Source organism: Hyperolius riggenbachi, chromosome 10, assembly GCF_040937935.1.
Source record: "Hyperolius riggenbachi isolate aHypRig1 chromosome 10, aHypRig1.pri, whole genome shotgun sequence".
In the NCBI taxonomy this organism is placed as follows: domain Eukaryota; kingdom Metazoa; phylum Chordata; class Amphibia; order Anura; family Hyperoliidae; genus Hyperolius; species Hyperolius riggenbachi.
Window position 1 is genome coordinate 29,348,840 of NC_090655.1, and position 17,965 is coordinate 29,366,804.

General features: G+C 44.3%; 1 protein-coding gene across 1 annotated transcript in view; it reads right to left on the reverse strand.

Annotated features, from left to right (window-relative positions):
• Nucleotides 1-17,965, reverse strand: part of LOC137535755 (alpha-2-macroglobulin-like) — a 150,786-nt gene that overhangs the window by 14,072 nt on the left and 118,749 nt on the right. The window contains exons 28-32 of the mRNA XM_068257633.1: nucleotides 13,553-13,715; nucleotides 11,223-11,428; nucleotides 3,702-3,917; nucleotides 3,302-3,429; nucleotides 662-752 (exon numbers count right to left, since the gene is read on the reverse strand). Coding sequence (XP_068113734.1) covers nucleotides 662-752; nucleotides 3,302-3,429; nucleotides 3,702-3,917; nucleotides 11,223-11,428; nucleotides 13,553-13,715 — 804 coding nt within the window. The remainder of the gene's footprint in view (nucleotides 1-661; nucleotides 753-3,301; nucleotides 3,430-3,701; nucleotides 3,918-11,222; nucleotides 11,429-13,552; nucleotides 13,716-17,965) is intronic.

A 17,965-nucleotide genomic window follows, 5' to 3' on the forward strand; every position in this document is an offset into this window, starting at 1 on the left:
AAACAGTTCGAGTACGTATATATCAGCGACACTGATGTATTAACATAACACGAATACAAGAAAAATAACAAACGCGCTAGTATGCGTATATATCGGCGATGAACCAATATATGATGCAAGACAAGCAAAGTAACAAATACTGATAAACAGGAACAGGACTTAGAAGGACTCACTGACTCCTATGCAGGAGATCAGTGCAGTCCACAAGAATTAACATTAGAACTATGAACACGGTCTGGGGCCAGAGTTGCAGCAAGACAGGCTTATGCTGGAACTATGATATCCCATGGAGCACTGCAGGAAGCAGTCCTTTATACTGAGGTCATCCAATGGGAGCAGACATGCAGATTCCCACACAGGTGAATGATAATCAATCACAGGCTGACAGCAGGAAAGGGCAGACAATGATATGCAGCCTGCCTGAAAGGGATTGCAGCTCCATTGCAACAGACAATGTTTGCTTTCACAAAAGCATACTAAACTGTCAACTTCAGAGCGACTGCAGATGGAATCAACACTCAGTGTGAGCGCAAGGAACACTATGCGAGCAAAGGCACGTAAAGAAATCAAAAACTGCTTGTCTTCAGTAAAACTGCAGCCAGCAGTACATGCTGCAGAAGTGATCATAACAGTGCTTCTCCAATGGCACAGCAAGGCTTACTTTTCTTATTGTACTCTTGATGGGAATGAATCCAGACAGCATCTTCACCTGTATAACAGCCATGTTGGATTTCTCCCGGCTTCCAATATATCTGTTGGAGTAAAACACAGTCATAGACAGCCGAGATTTGCATTTTATGGTTCCATTTTGAAGGACAAGTTTTTTTTAGATAACATTTTCATCTTAATTATATTCTCATGATGGGATTTGTTTAGTTGGCAGAATTCCACTAGTGACACTACCTATTTCGATAATTATACGGTTTATACTAACTTACACTGGATGAGATGCTATATAAGGGTTGAAAGGAAACCGATCTTAGTATAGTAAAAATCCTTGTTGACCTGTACAGTAAGGTAACCTAAAGCACAACTGACCTGAAAAAAATATATACCAGGTGGCCCGACCTGGGGCTTTTTCATTGTCCCCATAATCTTTGTGGTCACTCAGCCTCACTGGCCCCTTTTTTCCGTCTTGGAGCATTGTTCCCCATTCATCCATGAAGTGCACATGCTCTGACCATTGCATGCGTAATCTTTGCATGTGCTCTACCATAGCTGTGTGTAGGAGCCTCGGCCAGGAGTGTACTGGGCACGTAAGTTAACAAATGTTTCCCAATTGTACATGTCCAGAATGCTCCTGACCATAGCTTCTGAGCAGGAAGCACAGAGAGCACAGACCATGTGCCCTTTCACTGACCAAGCTTAAGGAGGTTTGCTAAGGAACTTCATCCCATTTTACACAAGAATCACAGACTGAGAACGATATGCCCTAAACCTCCCCTCTTGTCATATCGGCAACCACACAATCTAAAACAGATGATTGTCAGGAGTTCTTTGAATAGGCCTCAACAAAACGGAACATCACCCTGCCGACCAAAAATATGTGGGACCTGCAGACACATTTACTCCACTGACAGGTTAATGATACCAGGTTCACAACAGGAGTACAGAGTACAAGGCACATTTTCCTGTGGTTCCACCAATCTGGTATATCTGATCATGTGTGCTAAATGCCCCAATGTTAAGTACGTGGGAGAAACTGGACAAACTTTGCACAAACGTATGAATGGACACAGGCACACTATTAACGATACCAAATCTGAACTCCCAGTTGCTACACACTTTCGGTCCAACGGACATAGCATGTATGATCTTCGTGTTACTGCCCTGAAGGGTGGCTTCAAAACGTCAAATGATCGATTAATAGCAGAAACAAAATTTATAAATTGGTTCAAAGCTGTGGAGAAGGGTTTGAATAAGGACAAAAACTTCTTATATTGGTATGAGGCTGATGATATTTGAACTTTCTCTGCCTATATAGCTGAACTTGTGAACTCAGAATTTACGATACCTCTGGGTCAATCCTAATCCGAGGTCTGTGAACATGGAGTAAACAAGGATCCTTATCTCAGCTAACAACCTCTAACCCCATTTAGATGTTCTATTCTGGGGGGGGGCAGCAAATCTATGAGGCCACAGAGTTTAATGGGGCACTGAAGATCCCAAGGTATGGCCTTGCCACCTCGTATCGTTAATTCAGATTTCCACTAAACTTTTCACACACTTTAGAGACCTGCTCACACTTAAAGCAAAAGAAAGCAACAAATGAAAAGTCCCAAAATGGAGAAAGAGAAATAAGCAGGGAAATGTATAAATAATGTAAAATGTAAAATACATAGATATCAATGTTTATTTCTCCCAGAGTCAAATGGTCGATACATTGTCAATTATGTTGCTGTCACTTACAATAGGTAATGAAAATCTGACAAAAGTGACAGATTTGTTAGGTTTTTGGATTAGCCCATCTCCTCATGGGAGATTGCTAGTAATTTTTTTATTTTATTTCCAAAAACACTTACTGAACTGTAGTTTCTCAGTGCTTTTGAATAAAGAATAATACTGATAATCCCCCATGAGGAGATGGACTACATCAAAACCTGTCAGATTTTTCAGCTTTTTACTACTTACTGTAAGTAAGTAGTACATTTTACCCTGAAAGAAATATGCATCTTTATGTGTATGCATTTTAATTTTTTTCACTATAGTGGTCCTTTAAAGAGACACTGAAGCGAGAATAATTCTCGCTTCAGAGCTCATAGTTAGCAGGGGCACGTGTGCCCCTGCTAAAACGCTGCTATCCCGCGGCTAAACGGGGGTCCCTTCACCCCCAAACCCCCCCCCCCCCCCGCAAAATCAACGACCAAATTGGTCGTAGATTTTGCTGCTCCTAGAGGCAGGGCTAACGGCTGCAGCCCTGCCTCTAGTCGCGTCTATCAGCGGCGCATCGTCGCCTCTCCCCCGCCCCTCTCAGTGAAGGAAGACTGAGAGGGGCGGGGGAGAGGCGGAGATACGCGCTGACAGACGCGCAATGGGCAGGGCTGCGGCGGTTAGCCCTGCCTCAACCAGGAAGAGATCCCCGGTTGCTCGGAGGGGATTTGTGAGGTGAGGGACCCCCGTTTAGCGGCGCGATGGCGGCGGTTTAGCAGGGGCACACGTGCCCCTGCTAACTATGAGCTCTGAAGCGAGATTTATTCTCGCTTCAGAGTCTCTTTAACAAATTGACTCCTTACTGCCCATCCTCCTCCAGAAATGATTTATAACTTCAGTGAAGAGTAAGATATGCAATAATAAAACTTACGCAGCACTGATTTGAACTTCAAAATTGGTCACTGGTTTCCCCTCACACGCCTCATTTGAGTGCGGGGTTACTGTAAATGAAAAGCTTGTGTCTTTTCTTGGTGGTGGAACGTTGTATCTCAGGACTGTCTGTGAGATAAAGACATAAAGATATAACACTGAGTTCCATAAATAAAATAGGTTGCTTTCAAATTCAGGACCACGTGGTTTGAAACACCAAGCAGCTACATTCAGCACTATTTCAGCACCATTTCAGCACCGGGAAGCAGTTTCAGTGCTAAATAAAATGCTCCCTGGTGCTGAAATGGTGCTGAATGTGACTTTTCAGGTTCTGAACGTTGTCCTGACTTTAAACACCATCACTAATTATAGGCAAAAGTTGAAGGTCAGTTTCTTCTCACCTGTACATAAACACAGCCACTTCCTGCAGTGGTCACTGTAAAATCTCCATTAACAGCTGGTAGTGAAGCCCTCTGAAGGAGGAGACGGTTATCGTTGTTCACGTGGAACTTCTCCAGATATCCTTTGCTGGAACTGACTGTTACAGTCACATCTCCCTTATCAGTAAATGTGGCCTCTGCGTACTTGGCCAGAGCCTGAAGAGCCACAACTGTGTCCTAAAAAAGAGGGCAGGTAGTAAAGGTCTTGAATTTGTAAACCAGGTAATAATGTAAAAGCACCTCAATCTAATGGTGTTGAACATAATCAATGATATGCAGTAAAGCAGGACATGTCCATTTAGTATTAAACAGTAGGGAGAACTTCTTTACACCATAGAAGCTATTTTAGTTCCAGTGGTGCCTGTTTTTTATGTGTACTGAGCTGCAACAGGACGCCGGCTGGGGGATCATCCATTGCACCAGGACTGTGCACACATGTGTTTAATGCTGTCTGGTCTGTGGCTGCGGGCAGCTGGTTTTTAAGGTGAGCTCGGCCCCTGTAGGTGCTGGGGGCAGATTGAATTATTGAGGTGCCCCCCCCCCCCCCCCATATGACTTTTGGAGACACGGTGATTACTAATGGAGGTGGGTGCCCCCCAAAACAATTTTGAAAGCAGGCTATGCTGTGGCTTTATCCTTATTTTTTTATTGCATATCTATGACGGTCATCGTTAATGCCAAGGACTTAGAAAGCCATCATTGTGGTTATCAAGCTGAGTGAGCTGTCTGTGGGTCTGGGCAGCCATATCACAAGGTGAGAGAGGTCCCTACTGGTGGAGGATCGTGCACAGGAGGTGAAGCAGTAACATACCACACGGGAGATATATGGTGGAAGATCCCCTTGTTATACACCCTATGCGATGATCTGTCCATCTTTCTGTATTTTTTCTGAGGTGCATTGAAGTGGATGACCTGGATGAATGCCGGCACACGGTTGCATTTAGTGGACTTTTATTGTTGGACTGTAAGGCAGTACATGATTTCTCTATAACAACTGTATTGTACAGACTGTAAGGTAGTGCAAGGTGTTTGATATTTTGCTGACTTTTTGATGTTATTGTGACATTGTACCTATGCAGCAGACCTAGAGTGGAGGAAACAGAGTGTAGTACTAGGGAGTGGAGCGCACCAACCCCCTCCCCCCCCCCCTCATTGTTTAGTAGGGAGAACTTATTACTTGTCACAAGCTGTAAAGTTTTGGGTGTTCATGCTCGATTGTTGCATAGCCAAATGTCCAATAGCAGCTATAGTGTGCACTTGGCCACATGCCATAGCGAATATCAGGCACTCAGCCATGCAGCAACTGTTCTCCAGTAAATAGACATTACAGCTGCCAACAGCGGTGGTAGAATATGAGTATTTGTTAGGTTTAGGAGGTATTTTTGGAAATGTAACACTTTAAGGACCACTATCGCGAAAAACGTAAAATTTTAAATGCATGTAAACACATACAAATAAGAAATAATGTTTCTTCCAGAGTATAATGTGCCATACATTACTTTTCTCCTATGTTGCTGTCACTTACAGTAAGTAGTAGAAATCTGACATTACTGACAGGTTTTGGACTAGTCCATCCCCTCATGGGGGATTATCATGGTTTTGTTTAGCTTTACAGGCACTCAGCGAATGGCAATTGCTCTGTCCAACTGCCAAAAAAGTGTGTAGTGAGCACGAAAGCTGGCCAGCGTCATTGTATAAATCCTTTTCAAGGAATGTCTTTATAAAAAATAAAAGCCTTGCTGAGAATCCCCCATGAAGAGATGGACTAGTTCAAAACCTGTTGGTTCTGTCAGATTTCTACTACCTACTGTAATTGACAGCAACATAGGAGAAAAGTTATTTATGGCACATTTTACTCAGGAAGGAAGGCTTACATGTACTATATTTTAAATTTTACAATTTTCATGATAGTGGTCCTTTAACCACTTCAGCCTTCAGTCTTTTTTCACCTTCTGCATCCGAGCAATTTTCACCTCCCATTCATTCCCCAATAACTTTATCACTAATTATCACAAATAATTGATCTATATCTTGTTTTTTAGCCACCGATTATCCTTTCTTTGGGTGGTACATTTTGCTAAAAATTATTTTTTCTAAATGCATTTTAATGGGAATATTAAGAAAAAAATTGTAAAAAATTCATTTTTTTCTCAGTTTTCGGCCATTATAGCTTTAAAATAATACATGCTACCATAATTAAAATCCCACACATTTTATTTGCCCATTTGTCCCGGTTATTACACCATTTAAATTATGTCCCTATCACAATGTATGTTACCAATATTTTATTTGGAAATAAAGGTGTATTTTTTTCAGTTTTGCATCCATCACTATTTACAAGCTTATAATTTAAAAAATATTAGTTATATACCCTTTTGACATACATATTAAAAAAGTTCAGACCCTTAGGTAACTATGTTCTTTTTTTGTTTGTTTTTTTATTGTAATTTTTTTTTTTTTTTTTAGTTAAACATTTTCTTTGGGTATTTTTTGGGTGTGGGAGGTAAACAGTTAATCTTAAATGTTTTTTGGTGAGAAAAATGTGTGTGCGTGTAGTTTTACTATTTGGCCACAAGATGGCCACAGTGATTTTTTTGTTTTTCTATCCTGTAAGCGAGCACACTCGCTTACAGAAAGTATAAGGAGGACGTGATTTTTTTTTTTTTTTTCAGAAAGACCGTGGCTTCTGATGAGAAGCTGTCGGTTTTTCTAATGGGGACTTAGATCAATGAATGGGAACTATATTCCCATTCATTGATCTCTGGGCTAACGGGGGCTGCACGGGAGCGTGCAGCAGCAACCTTTTGGACGTCAGGGCTAGGGCAAGGAAGGGTTAGGTTTTGTTTTTTTTCATGGGGGGGAGGGCTTTTAAGGTTTAAGAAATAGAAAGAAGAAATTGATTTTTTTAAGAGCTAGATGGATAGAAGTGCAGAAGCCCCAAATAAAAACTCTGTCATACAGCTGACAGAAGGATATCAATAATCACAATTTACTGATCTTTTCACTCACACTTTAGCCAATGCCCAATTGATTTTGTGCTACAAATAATACACACATAATAGCATTAATGAAAAGCAACAAAAGTGTTTAACTTTTATATGACTCAAAGAAGATTTTTGAAGAGCTCAAAGAAGCACTCCAGGAAGTGTCATTGGATTGGGCGTGAATAAGAACAAAAAGGTAATTTATACCATTTCTTTTTTTTAGCTTGTGACTCCAAAATGTAAGTCAGAAAAATAACCAGAGCAACAGATTGCTCTAAAGAAAACATACTTTTATTTATCCAAAATAACTGGGAGACATTTTAGTATGTAAGATATTTATATAATCCTTCCAACTGTTAAAGGTCATCTGAACTGAGAGGGATACGGAGATCAGGGATACTCGGATACCACTTTTTAAAATCTGAATTGATCCGGATCCAGATACCCAGATATCCAGATCCGAATCGGATATCCGAATCCGAACTTTGCAGCATCCCCGTAGAATCGGATATCCGAACCCATGATCCGGGATATCCGACCGGAAGTGGCCTTTAAATTGCTTCCAAAAGGTTTGTTAAGGTAAATGATGCATGTAGCACCATGTTTTTTAAAGAGAAACACTAATTGATTATGTGGGGGCTTAAAATACCCCCCAAAAAATGGCTGTAAATTAACATCCGGACTAGGTTCCAGACAGCGGTCGTGCAGCCCACATTGTGTCCAAAGTCCAACCGTACAACTGGGACATGACAGTTTTCAGCCCAGACACCTCAAAAAAATTATGCAGCAAGTGTGTTTTGGGTTAAATATAGGTGGTATCAGCACAACAGCAGTGGCCTGTGGCACCCTGGCGGTGGGAGCAGCACAGGCAGCAGGAGCAGGGTAATGCAGCAGCAGCATGTGTAACGTGTGCCAGGAACATGCCGGACATGGCACGTCTACATGGCCTGTAGCGTTGGTACCACGGCTGTAAAAAAAATTGTGAACCAGGCTTAGTTAGTAATAGTTAACAATCAGGACATTACGGAGGTTGTGGTGGTAAAGAGTGGTAAGGCCGGCATAGTGATTCCCAGCCACTTCATGTACCCCTCTTGCCAATAACAGGGAATGTCTCGCCCAACAGGGTCTGGCGGCGTTTCTTGCTTGCACAGGAAGCGAAGGAGGGAGCAGAGGAGGCAACTGAGGACTGGCTGCCTGAACAGGCCTCAGTGTCGCCAGGAGTGGCAGAGGGGGTTCTGGTGCTCTGAGTCTGACTACTGCCAGCGCCAGCTTGCTTCAGCCTCTTGAACTCCTCATGCTCAACAAAATGGTTTTTGGACAGATGGGTGATGAAGCTGGAGGTGCCATAGTTGGAGGGGTTACAACCTCTGCTCAGTTTCACATGGCACACATTGCATGCATGTGGCAAACTTGCTGTCCAATGAAGGCAGAGTTAAAAACCACCAGATTGGGGACTTGAAGATTCCCCTGCGGCCTGAATGGGATGCTGCTGTTTTTCTCCCTGTGGCAGTTGGGAGTTGAGTGGTGCGGCTGGTGGTACTAGTAGCAGAAGATGAAGCAGCAGGCTGTGGGTCCCACATTCCACGGTCACTGCTGCCCTTGCCACTGTCTGCATCTGCAATACTGATCCTCCATGCCAAACCCACCGACGCATCCTCAGAGTCAGAGCTGACATCCCCATCCTGTGGATGGTAGTCACAGTCCTTCATCTCATCATCAACATCATACTCCCCCTCCTCAAACAACTGCTGCTGGGATGATAACCCCCCCCAAACTCCTCTTCTACTGCCACATGCAAGGACCCCCCCCCAACAACCACTGTCTGCAACTGTGACTCCTCCACATAGCCCAATGCGCCCAGAACATGCTCCTCAAACTCACTGCAGGTAACAGCCCTGATTTCAATCGCGGTGTCTGGAGTGAAAAGCTCGCTCAGTGAGGGTAGGCTGCTTGCTGGGGTCGACGCGATGACCGAGTCCCCAGGAACTGCTTGGCGGCTGCTGCTGCTCCTGCGAACAGGAGTAATGGTGGGGGTGGAGGTCTCTGTTGTAGAGCTGGTGGTGGCCTACTCATCCACCATCAGCAGGAAAATGGCCGCTACATGCTGCTGCGCCTCTGCAGTGTGACTATCCCTAACAGCTGGAGGGCCAGTGGCTAGCAGTGGAATGGACAGTGACGCGGCAGAACTGCTGAATGTGGCCGCAATGTTGCTCTCTCTCCTCTTGGCCTTGCTGCCCCTCCCCCAGCTGCCAGTGCCAGCAGACATAGTACAACTTATATGTGTGATGATCAGGGGCATAGCAATAGGGGGGCCTGAAAGGGCCCTCCCTCAGCTACAGTATTAGCTCTTTATTGGTCCTGTGCTCATAATAATAATCACTTCTATAGATACTTTGAATAGTGGTAATCATTAACAAGCTGTTTCCCATCCCTTCTTGCACCTCTGACACTGTAGTTGCCATTGGCAGGTTTTGGTGCGCCGTATCAATTATGTTTAGAGTGCTTGGGGGCAATGGGGGGCCCCATTGTAAAACTTGCATCAGGGCCCACAGCTCCTTAGCTACACCACTGGTGATGATGTCACCAAAAGGATGTGGGGTACTTGTACTTTATTAAAATCAGGGTTGGACTTTAATGACAATCAGCACGGAGTGACAGACAGCAGAGTACAAGACAGTGCACACTAACTGGTCTATCTGTCACACTGACACGCAGCACTGCCACTGCAGCAGTAATCTGTTCTGTAGTAAGCTAACACAGTACTACTCTAACAAACAACTACTAGCACTGCAGTACTAACTACACAATAACACAGTAATCCTATTCCCTAACCTATACTGTAGCTAAGGCTAATAGCAGGCCAGCAGCAGCAGCAGGCAATGGCCTGCACACACACAGGACCTACTGTAGCAGCAGAGTCTGACTGTCACACTAACTAAAATCAAAATACAAGCTAGCTAACTAAAAATTAATAAAATAGAGGTATAGTGCAGGTGTTTATGTGCAAAAACGTTACAGTAATACAGCACTTGCTTAGCCAACAGCACTGGAGATGTCTCTCAGTGAGCAGTCACAGCACGGATGATTTTCTCATCATGGCTCCTGCTTTGTGTACTGGAGAGGCTGACCAGGGTTCCCCTTTGTGATTAGCTGCTAGGGCCAGAGCTGGGAGCCCTCTTATTGGCTCAGTGAGGTCCTGGAGCCCTCTGATTGGCTCAGTGACGTCATCTTTGGTAAATGCTACCCGGATCCAGATATCCCCGCAGATATATGAATTCCTATTCGGATACCGCTGCGAATCCGGATACCGCATTCTGGATTTGGCCAACTATCCGGAATCCGAATCCGAGGTCGGGATAGCGAAAAAAGTTCGGATTATCCGGGTAGTTCGGATATCCGGAATCCGGATGAGCATCACTAAGGACCCGTTTCCACTGAAGCAGAAACTGCTCCGAATCCGCAGTTTCCCCGCAGGCAAATTACGCGGGAAAACTCTGCCATAGGAAACTATGGCACCACCGGCCGAATCACTTACCCTAGCGATTCGGCAGACACTGCCCACAGATTTAGTGCGGTAGGCTGCGAATCTCATAGCCGTGCATGGCAGGGCTTCTGGGGTTCGCCCGTGTTCCCGCACCCCTGGAAGTGCCGCCGCGCGTCTCACTGACGCGTGCGGCACAAGCCCTCTGATGGAGAAACAAACATGTGGCTTATCCAGTCAGACTTCAGTCAGAATGCCTGCTCTGCATGCTTGTTCAGGGTCTATGGATAAAAGTATCGAAGGCAGGGGATCAGCAGGTCAGCCAGGTAACTGGTATTGTTTAAAAGGGAATAAATATGGCAGCCTCCATATCTCAGTTCAGGTGTACATTAAAACCACTTAACGACCGCCTAACGCCCATAGGCGTCGGCGGGTCGTTAGTGGTATAGCATGGAAACTCTTTCCATGCCAGTTCACGGAGACTGCCTCCGTGAACAGTGTGCGAGCCGCCAATCACGGCTCGCACGCATAATGTAACCATGCGGGGAAGGAATCCCCGCTGTTTACATCACACGGCGCTGCTGCGCAGCAGCGCCGTGACGTAGATCGGCGATCCTCGGCCTCTGATTGGCCGGGGATTGCCGGCATCTGATAGGCAGAAGCCTATCCTATCAGTCATGATAGCACACAGGAGAAGGGAGAGGGAGGGAAAGCAGGGGAGCCCTGAAAACGCTGCGGAGGGGGGCTAGGAGGAGCCCCCCCCCCGCAAATCAATAGTAGCCAGCGGCGATCAGACCCCCCTGCAGGACATCCCCCTAGTGGGAAAAAAAGGGGGGAAGTCAGATAGCCCTGCCACATTCCTGATCGGTGCTGCGGGCTGTAGAGCCCACGCAGCACCGATCATTGCAAAATACCCTTGTCCTTAAGTGGTTAAGGAAGCACTGTATCTTTACAGTTATTTTGCACACTGCAGAATTCACAAGTCTTATCTTCTGACTACTTTACTCCATCAATTACCTGTGTGGAAGAGAACCCTCCATAGGGGTTTTGTTGTTTACTCAGCCAGTTGACAATCTCAGCAGCTTTGCCCAAGTCTGGCTGTGGGCCTGAGAGGAGAGCCAGGAGTACATAGGCGGTCATCTCCACCTCTGCAGACGAAGCGCGGTACCAGTATGAATCTGTAACAGGCGGGACAGTATCCCGTTTCCAGTGAACCTGTCCATCTGTAGATATAAAATAAAATACCACATAAGTAGTGTAAACCATGTTCCTGTCTTTCTTTCAAGACTTTAAGTGTAAAAACATTCAGGAGGTGTGAAATGTCTGGCACTATAGTTTATTGACAGCAGATTAAAAACATAGGTCTTGTGACATGATGCAGTGGAACAACATAACGTGCAGCAAGACTGACATGCATCAGAACTGTGTCATCACAAATTGTCACAACGTTTTTTTGTGCATATTTTTTTTGATCATGTAGCTAGCCTAGCGCTAGCTACATGATTCCCCCCCTCCCTCCCACCCCTCCGATCGCCACTGGCGCGAAGACCTGTCCGGAAATCACGTTCTGAACGGGATTTTCTTCAGGGCTTCCCCCGTCGCCATGGCGACGAACGGAGTGACATTATCGATGTCATCGACGTCGTGATGTCACAGGGAGTCCCGATCCACCCCTCAGCGCTGCCTGGCACTGATTGGCCAGGCAGCGCACGGGGTATCTGGGGGGGCCCTGTATTGCGGCGGGTAGCAGCAGATCGACGGCGAGCGGCGGTGAGCGGGTAGGACACGCAGCAAGCACAGTGCTTGCTGTGTGTTTAAAAAAAAAATTATTCAAATCGGCCCAGCGGGGCCTGAGTGTGGTGACCTCCGGCGTCTAACGCTAGGGAGGTTAATTTAGGCATCTGGAAGAGGCGTTAGTATTTATAGGGATCTGTTAAGATTAGACGATTCATGGGGAACATGCACCAAAAAAAATGGCAAAAACAAATGTAAAATAATTGCTTGACTGATATTCTATCCATTGGAGATTAGTAAAACTGCAGCAAATCTATATCTAGGTTCCTAACTGCTTCTCTTAACGAACACGCTTGCTTTCCATTTAATCTTAACTTCCCCTTTCAGAGGAAAAAAACACCTTTATGATGAATTTTCTTAATCTCCATCCTTATCATTAAACCCTTCCTGATGCCTAAACTTAAAGAGGAACTTCAGCCTAATAAACATACTATCATTAAGTTACATTAGTTATGTTAATTAAAATAGATAGGTAATATAATCTCTTAGCCACCCTGTTTTAAAATAAGGCACATGCTTGTGATTTCATGGGGGCAGCCATCTTTTTGGTTGAAAGGAGGTGACCAGGAGCATGAGACACAGTTCCAACTGCCCTGTGTCCTGATCACCCCTCCCAGCTGCAAGCGCTAGGCTTCAAATCTCAAATTCAAAATACAAAAAAAAATGCACCTAAACAACAGAACGAGAACAACATCAGAAATCCTATCATGCTTTGCACAGCATCAGGGAAAAAATGCCCGTGCAGATTTCTTCTGTGCAGCTAAAAAATTAGGCTTGGGTAAGAAAAACAAAGTTCTGATGCTGTGAAACTGTGAAAGAAACACCAAGCCTTTCCAGTGCTGCTGAGTAGATTTTTAGTCCGGAGGTTCACTTTAAACTTCTAACCCTATCTCCTAACCCTAATTAACCTTACTCATGCTTAACAGTATAATTTACAAATACTCACCTTTCATCATCCATATGATCATTCCACATCATTCCCCACCCAGTGCAGTATTCCTCCCCTCAATGTTCTAAATCTTCTCGTCTTCAGCAACAGGCCTCCAGCCCTTGTTCCCCTCACCCACTATACTCACTTTATGTGTAATTTCCTCCGCCTCTTGATCTCTAAACACGTACTTGCAGATAGAACTTGCTTAAATTTCTAGCGAAAAATCGTTCGAGCGATCAGAAATTCTGATCGGATTGGTTTTAAATAATCTCCATTGGTGGACACAATCGATTATGAACGAGTGAAAAAAATGTCGCCCAAATGAATTTTCGTCGAACGAAAATTTGGATTTTCTTGGTGGTCGTGATAGATCGGAAGCAATGATTGGTTAGTTGATGGTGTACTGAACGATTTTTTTGTCCGATCAGAATTTCTGATCGCTCGAACGATTTTTCGCTGAAAATTGGACCGTTAGTGGCCAGAGAAATGTTGACAGATCTCAGAATCCTCTGCAGTCATCACATTATGTCAAGCTGAGAGTCACTTTATTAACATCCACATCTAATACAGTAATGCAAACTCTAGCCAACTAGATAGCACCGAGGGACACTCGGTGACTTACCTCCTCGTATGGCTTTTTCCTCTAGTTTTGCCAATATATCCTTCCGGAGTTCTGTCTCTCCGCACAACGTGAAGGTGTAGGCCAACAGAGCCTGGGTGTATACATTACTCACACCAGGAGCTGCCGCGCGCAGACAGGACACTGCTTCTTTGACAAGAGGATCCTAGAAAACAAAGAGATCGGGATACAATCTCAGAATGTTCTAACTGTAAATAGTTAAGAATGATAAAATTAGGTGAAGAAAAATGCTGCATTTTAAAGTCCTTGCACACTTTGCACTTTAACCTCCTTTCTCCTGACCCTGTAACTAACATTAACAAGTACTGATGAGCTTGAATTTTTGCCGAAGTAATTTCCATGTTAAAATTTGCATTTTTCCCAACTTAACATTTTCTCAAAAATATAATAGAATTATGATCACAAGTTAACCACTTAAAGAGGAACTGTAACGGCAAAACGTCCCCTGGGGGGTACTCACCTCGGGTGGGGGAAGCCTCAGGATCCTAATGAGGCTTCCCATGCCGTCCTCCGTCCCTCGGGGGCAGCCCTCCGTACAGCCGTGACGTAATATTTACCTTCCTGGCTCCTGCGCAGGCGCTCTGACGGCTGTCGGCTCCGAAGTAGGCGGAAATACCCGATCGCCGTCGGGTCCGCTGTACTGCGCAGGCGCAAGTCTCCGGCGCCTGCGCAGTAGAGCGGACCCGACGGAGATCGGGTATTTCCATCTATTTCCGAGTCGAAAGACGTAATTCCTTCCCCCCCCCTTTTCTGCCCACCAATGGAGCTTGCTGTTGGTGGGCTCTGATCCCTGCCAACATGTTTGTTTATTTTTTTGTATTTATTTTTTTGTTCTTATAAAAAATGTTAGTATTTTTTTTATACCTATCCCTCCCTCCCCTGCCAGCCATTCACCACAATTGGCTGTCATAGGCATCAGCCTATGACAGCCGATCGCTCTTCTGCCTCCCAGGGGGACAGCCATGTGACAGATCGCAGTAGATCAGAGCGCTGTCCTGTGTAAATAGACGATTTTGCCGTCTAGCAGTCTCCTAGCGTTGATCGCCGATGGGGGACTGATGACGGAGTCTGATGTGGATGTACAATTAGGCAAAGCAGGTCATCTTGGTGCTTTGCACCGGCCAGGTAGCGCTCAAGTTAAGCGCCATAGCATCAATGCTATACGTAGTCTGTGGCCTGCGCATGGGTAATTTGGTTTCCCGGCAATCGCTATGACTCGGAGGGGGAATAGTATTTAAAGGGAATTTCAGCAGCAGGATAATCCGTCATCCGGCTCACGCTGCGCTCAGCTCACCAGTGGCATACTAATACATATGCCAATTAGGCTCCTTTCACACTATATACATTGCCTATCCTGAAAAATAAAATCACAACGCAATGGTGATATAAAGTTGCAGCACAGCCTACCTCTGTGATGCAACCCATTCAATGCAGCATACAGGTTATAGACTGTATGCTTGTACTGCGTGTATCACCCAGTAACGCACTGCATGCTGTGCATTATCCCATCAGTGCAAAAGTAACATTGTAAAAGCTCCCATTGACATATAATTGTATCACATTTTAATTAGGGATTCTCATTCAGATTTTTCGCATTGAAATTTCTGGCATTTACAATCAGAAATCGGCATTTCTGATCAGAAATCAGAAAACGAAAATCCGATTTACCACAACTCGGTAATTTTAGACTAATTACAGAACATCACAAAATGCAGAATTTCTCAGCAAAAATATGATCACCGTATTAATCAAAAGACTAGTTTTCCTTTTCTTACTATTTCCGGTTTTCCGATTTCCGTTTTTTTAATCCGCATTTTTCTGATTGTTTTTTTTTTGTGTGCTTTCTCTGATGTAAATAACTACTAATGAAAATACTCTTTGAATGAAGGGACTTCCGGGTCCGGCGCCCACATGGAAGCAGGCGAGGAGAGAAGCTCCGCTGACCGTGAGTCCCAATCCACAGTGTGCCTAATTCACAGTGATTAGCCTTGCGGCACGACTGGCCACCCGTAATATCATCTATGGAGCGGTATCCAGTACAGCCGGACACCGTGGGACAAGCCAGGATGAATCCAAGATGGCGGGTGGCAGTAATTTCAACAGTGAAAATCCTCCACGCTCACAGAGGAAGAAGTATTCATGCTCCCCCTCACCACAACAAGACATCTCACACGGGGAATCAGATGGTGGCGATCCCTCCCGGAAAGGAAAGAGTACGGATCTATCTATAAACTACAAAAAGCTTGCTGCAGAGGTGGGGAGGGCGCTTACACCAGACATACAGGCCACGATAGAAAAAAACATATACAATTCCCTGAAGGCCATAAAGAAAGATCTGGCAGACCAGAGGGCTAGACTATCAGATGCTGAAAAAAGAGTAAGCACTTGTCGCGCAAGCAAATTGCACTATTGAAAAATTACAGCATGAAAATTTGGTGGCGTATTCCAGGATTGAGGACTTAGAGAATCGCTCTCGCAGAAATAATTTGAGACTAGTGGGGGTTCCCGAAGATATACCGCCCAGTCAACTACAGGCATCATGCGCAATATAAATACCAGAAATTCTGGGCCTACCTGTCCCTTTAAAAGTCGAGAGAGCTTATCGAGTAGGCCCGCCTAAAACTAAGGGCAAAAATCCACTACCTCACATGGTGATGGGGCGCTACTTAGATTACTCAAACAAAGTCTCTCTCCTGGCAGCGTATAGAGCCTACAATCAGGAGCTAGTAATACGAGATGCCACAATCCGACTATTCAACGATTTTTCATCAGAAGTTTCACAAAAACGAAGGGCATTTGCAACAGTTTGTAACACTCTCTTTGCATCCAAAATGAAGTTTTCCCTCATTTATCCAGCAAAACAGACAACGATAATAAAATTAAAATACATACTTTTCAATCTCCTCATCAGGCAAAAGCTTTCCTGCAGTGCTACGTGCCCAGATCAAGAGTGAGCTCGCCGAAATCAGGAAATGGTAACCTAGCCTGCACTCCTGGATCCACAAAATGTACTCCAGACAGCTCTCCTAAATCTACAAAGGGGAATCCAGACTGTTCCCCTAGATCGGAAAATGATAACCCAGATTTAGCTCAAATTTGCATTCTATTAGAAACATTGCATATGCAATTTTGCCTACATTTCATGCATAATTTCCACCTAAGGGACAAGACTTTTTGAGTCAAGTATACTTATATGATTCTGGGAACCCTCATGGTTTTTTGCACTCGGCTCAACATTTTTTTTTCTCTTTTTGACTCTTTGTTATACCCTGGTCCCTCTTATGGGTATGATGTAAATTTTTGTCTGTCAATCCTACTGAAGGTTTCTCAATATCGACCTGTTCATAAGTCCTCCTCTGATGTTATTACCTGTGTGTGTTTTTGATGACTTCATGAAAAGTAGCAGGGATATAGGTGTCTCTGAAAGAGGTCTTCGTAGGGTGCTGGTTTTTACCCGTGTAGAAAAGAAGAGAAGTCTTATGCAAATGTTAGTTGAAAGGGTTTTTTGGGGGGTTATGGGGGGATGGGATGTTTTGGGGTTTACTACAGGGATCTTTCTATGTGTGCCAAAATAGGAATGTGTTTTCAAACCCAAATGGAGCTGCAAGGCATGGTAATCGCACATTACACTCGCGAATCACATGAAACTCGTGTCATGGAATGTTAAGAGGCTACAAACCCCAGAAAAATGATCGCAAATTATTCGACATTTAAGCAAATTTAGACCAGACATATGTCTGTTGCAGGAAACCCACCTACGGTCTGACCAATTTATATATATGGCCAAATTTTGGGTGGGCTCTGTATATGGATCCCCGGCGATTGACACGAAGGCGGGTGTTTTAATATTGCTCAATAAGAGACTGGGTCACAAAGTACTAGCTCATAGACACGATGCAGAAGGGAGATGGCCGGCCTTGCAGCTCCAACTACAAGGAGAAAAGATAACAATTTACAACTTACAATATATGGTCCAAATTCAGATCACCAGAACTTTTTAACTTCTGTACAAAATGAAATTTTGGCCGAGGACTCTACTACTGTGATCATAGGGGGAGATATGAATACTGTACCCAATTTCTGGGAAGATAGAAGCCACCCCAAAAGATCTTTGGGAAACAGAGACAAATTTATACAGCCTTTACTAGATTTGTGTGAATTAGTAGACACATGGCGTTATTCTCATCCCTGGAACATGAGTACACCTATTACTCCCCTAAACATAAATCCTTTTCGAGATTAGATGTCCTTCTAGTAGAAAAATCATTAAAGCGGATCCAAGATGAAAAACTAACTATAACAAGTAACTTGTCTATATATCTTATCTAAAGTTTAGATAGTTTACACAACAAATCTAGCTGCAAACAGCTTTAATAGAATATGATTCTTTCTTCT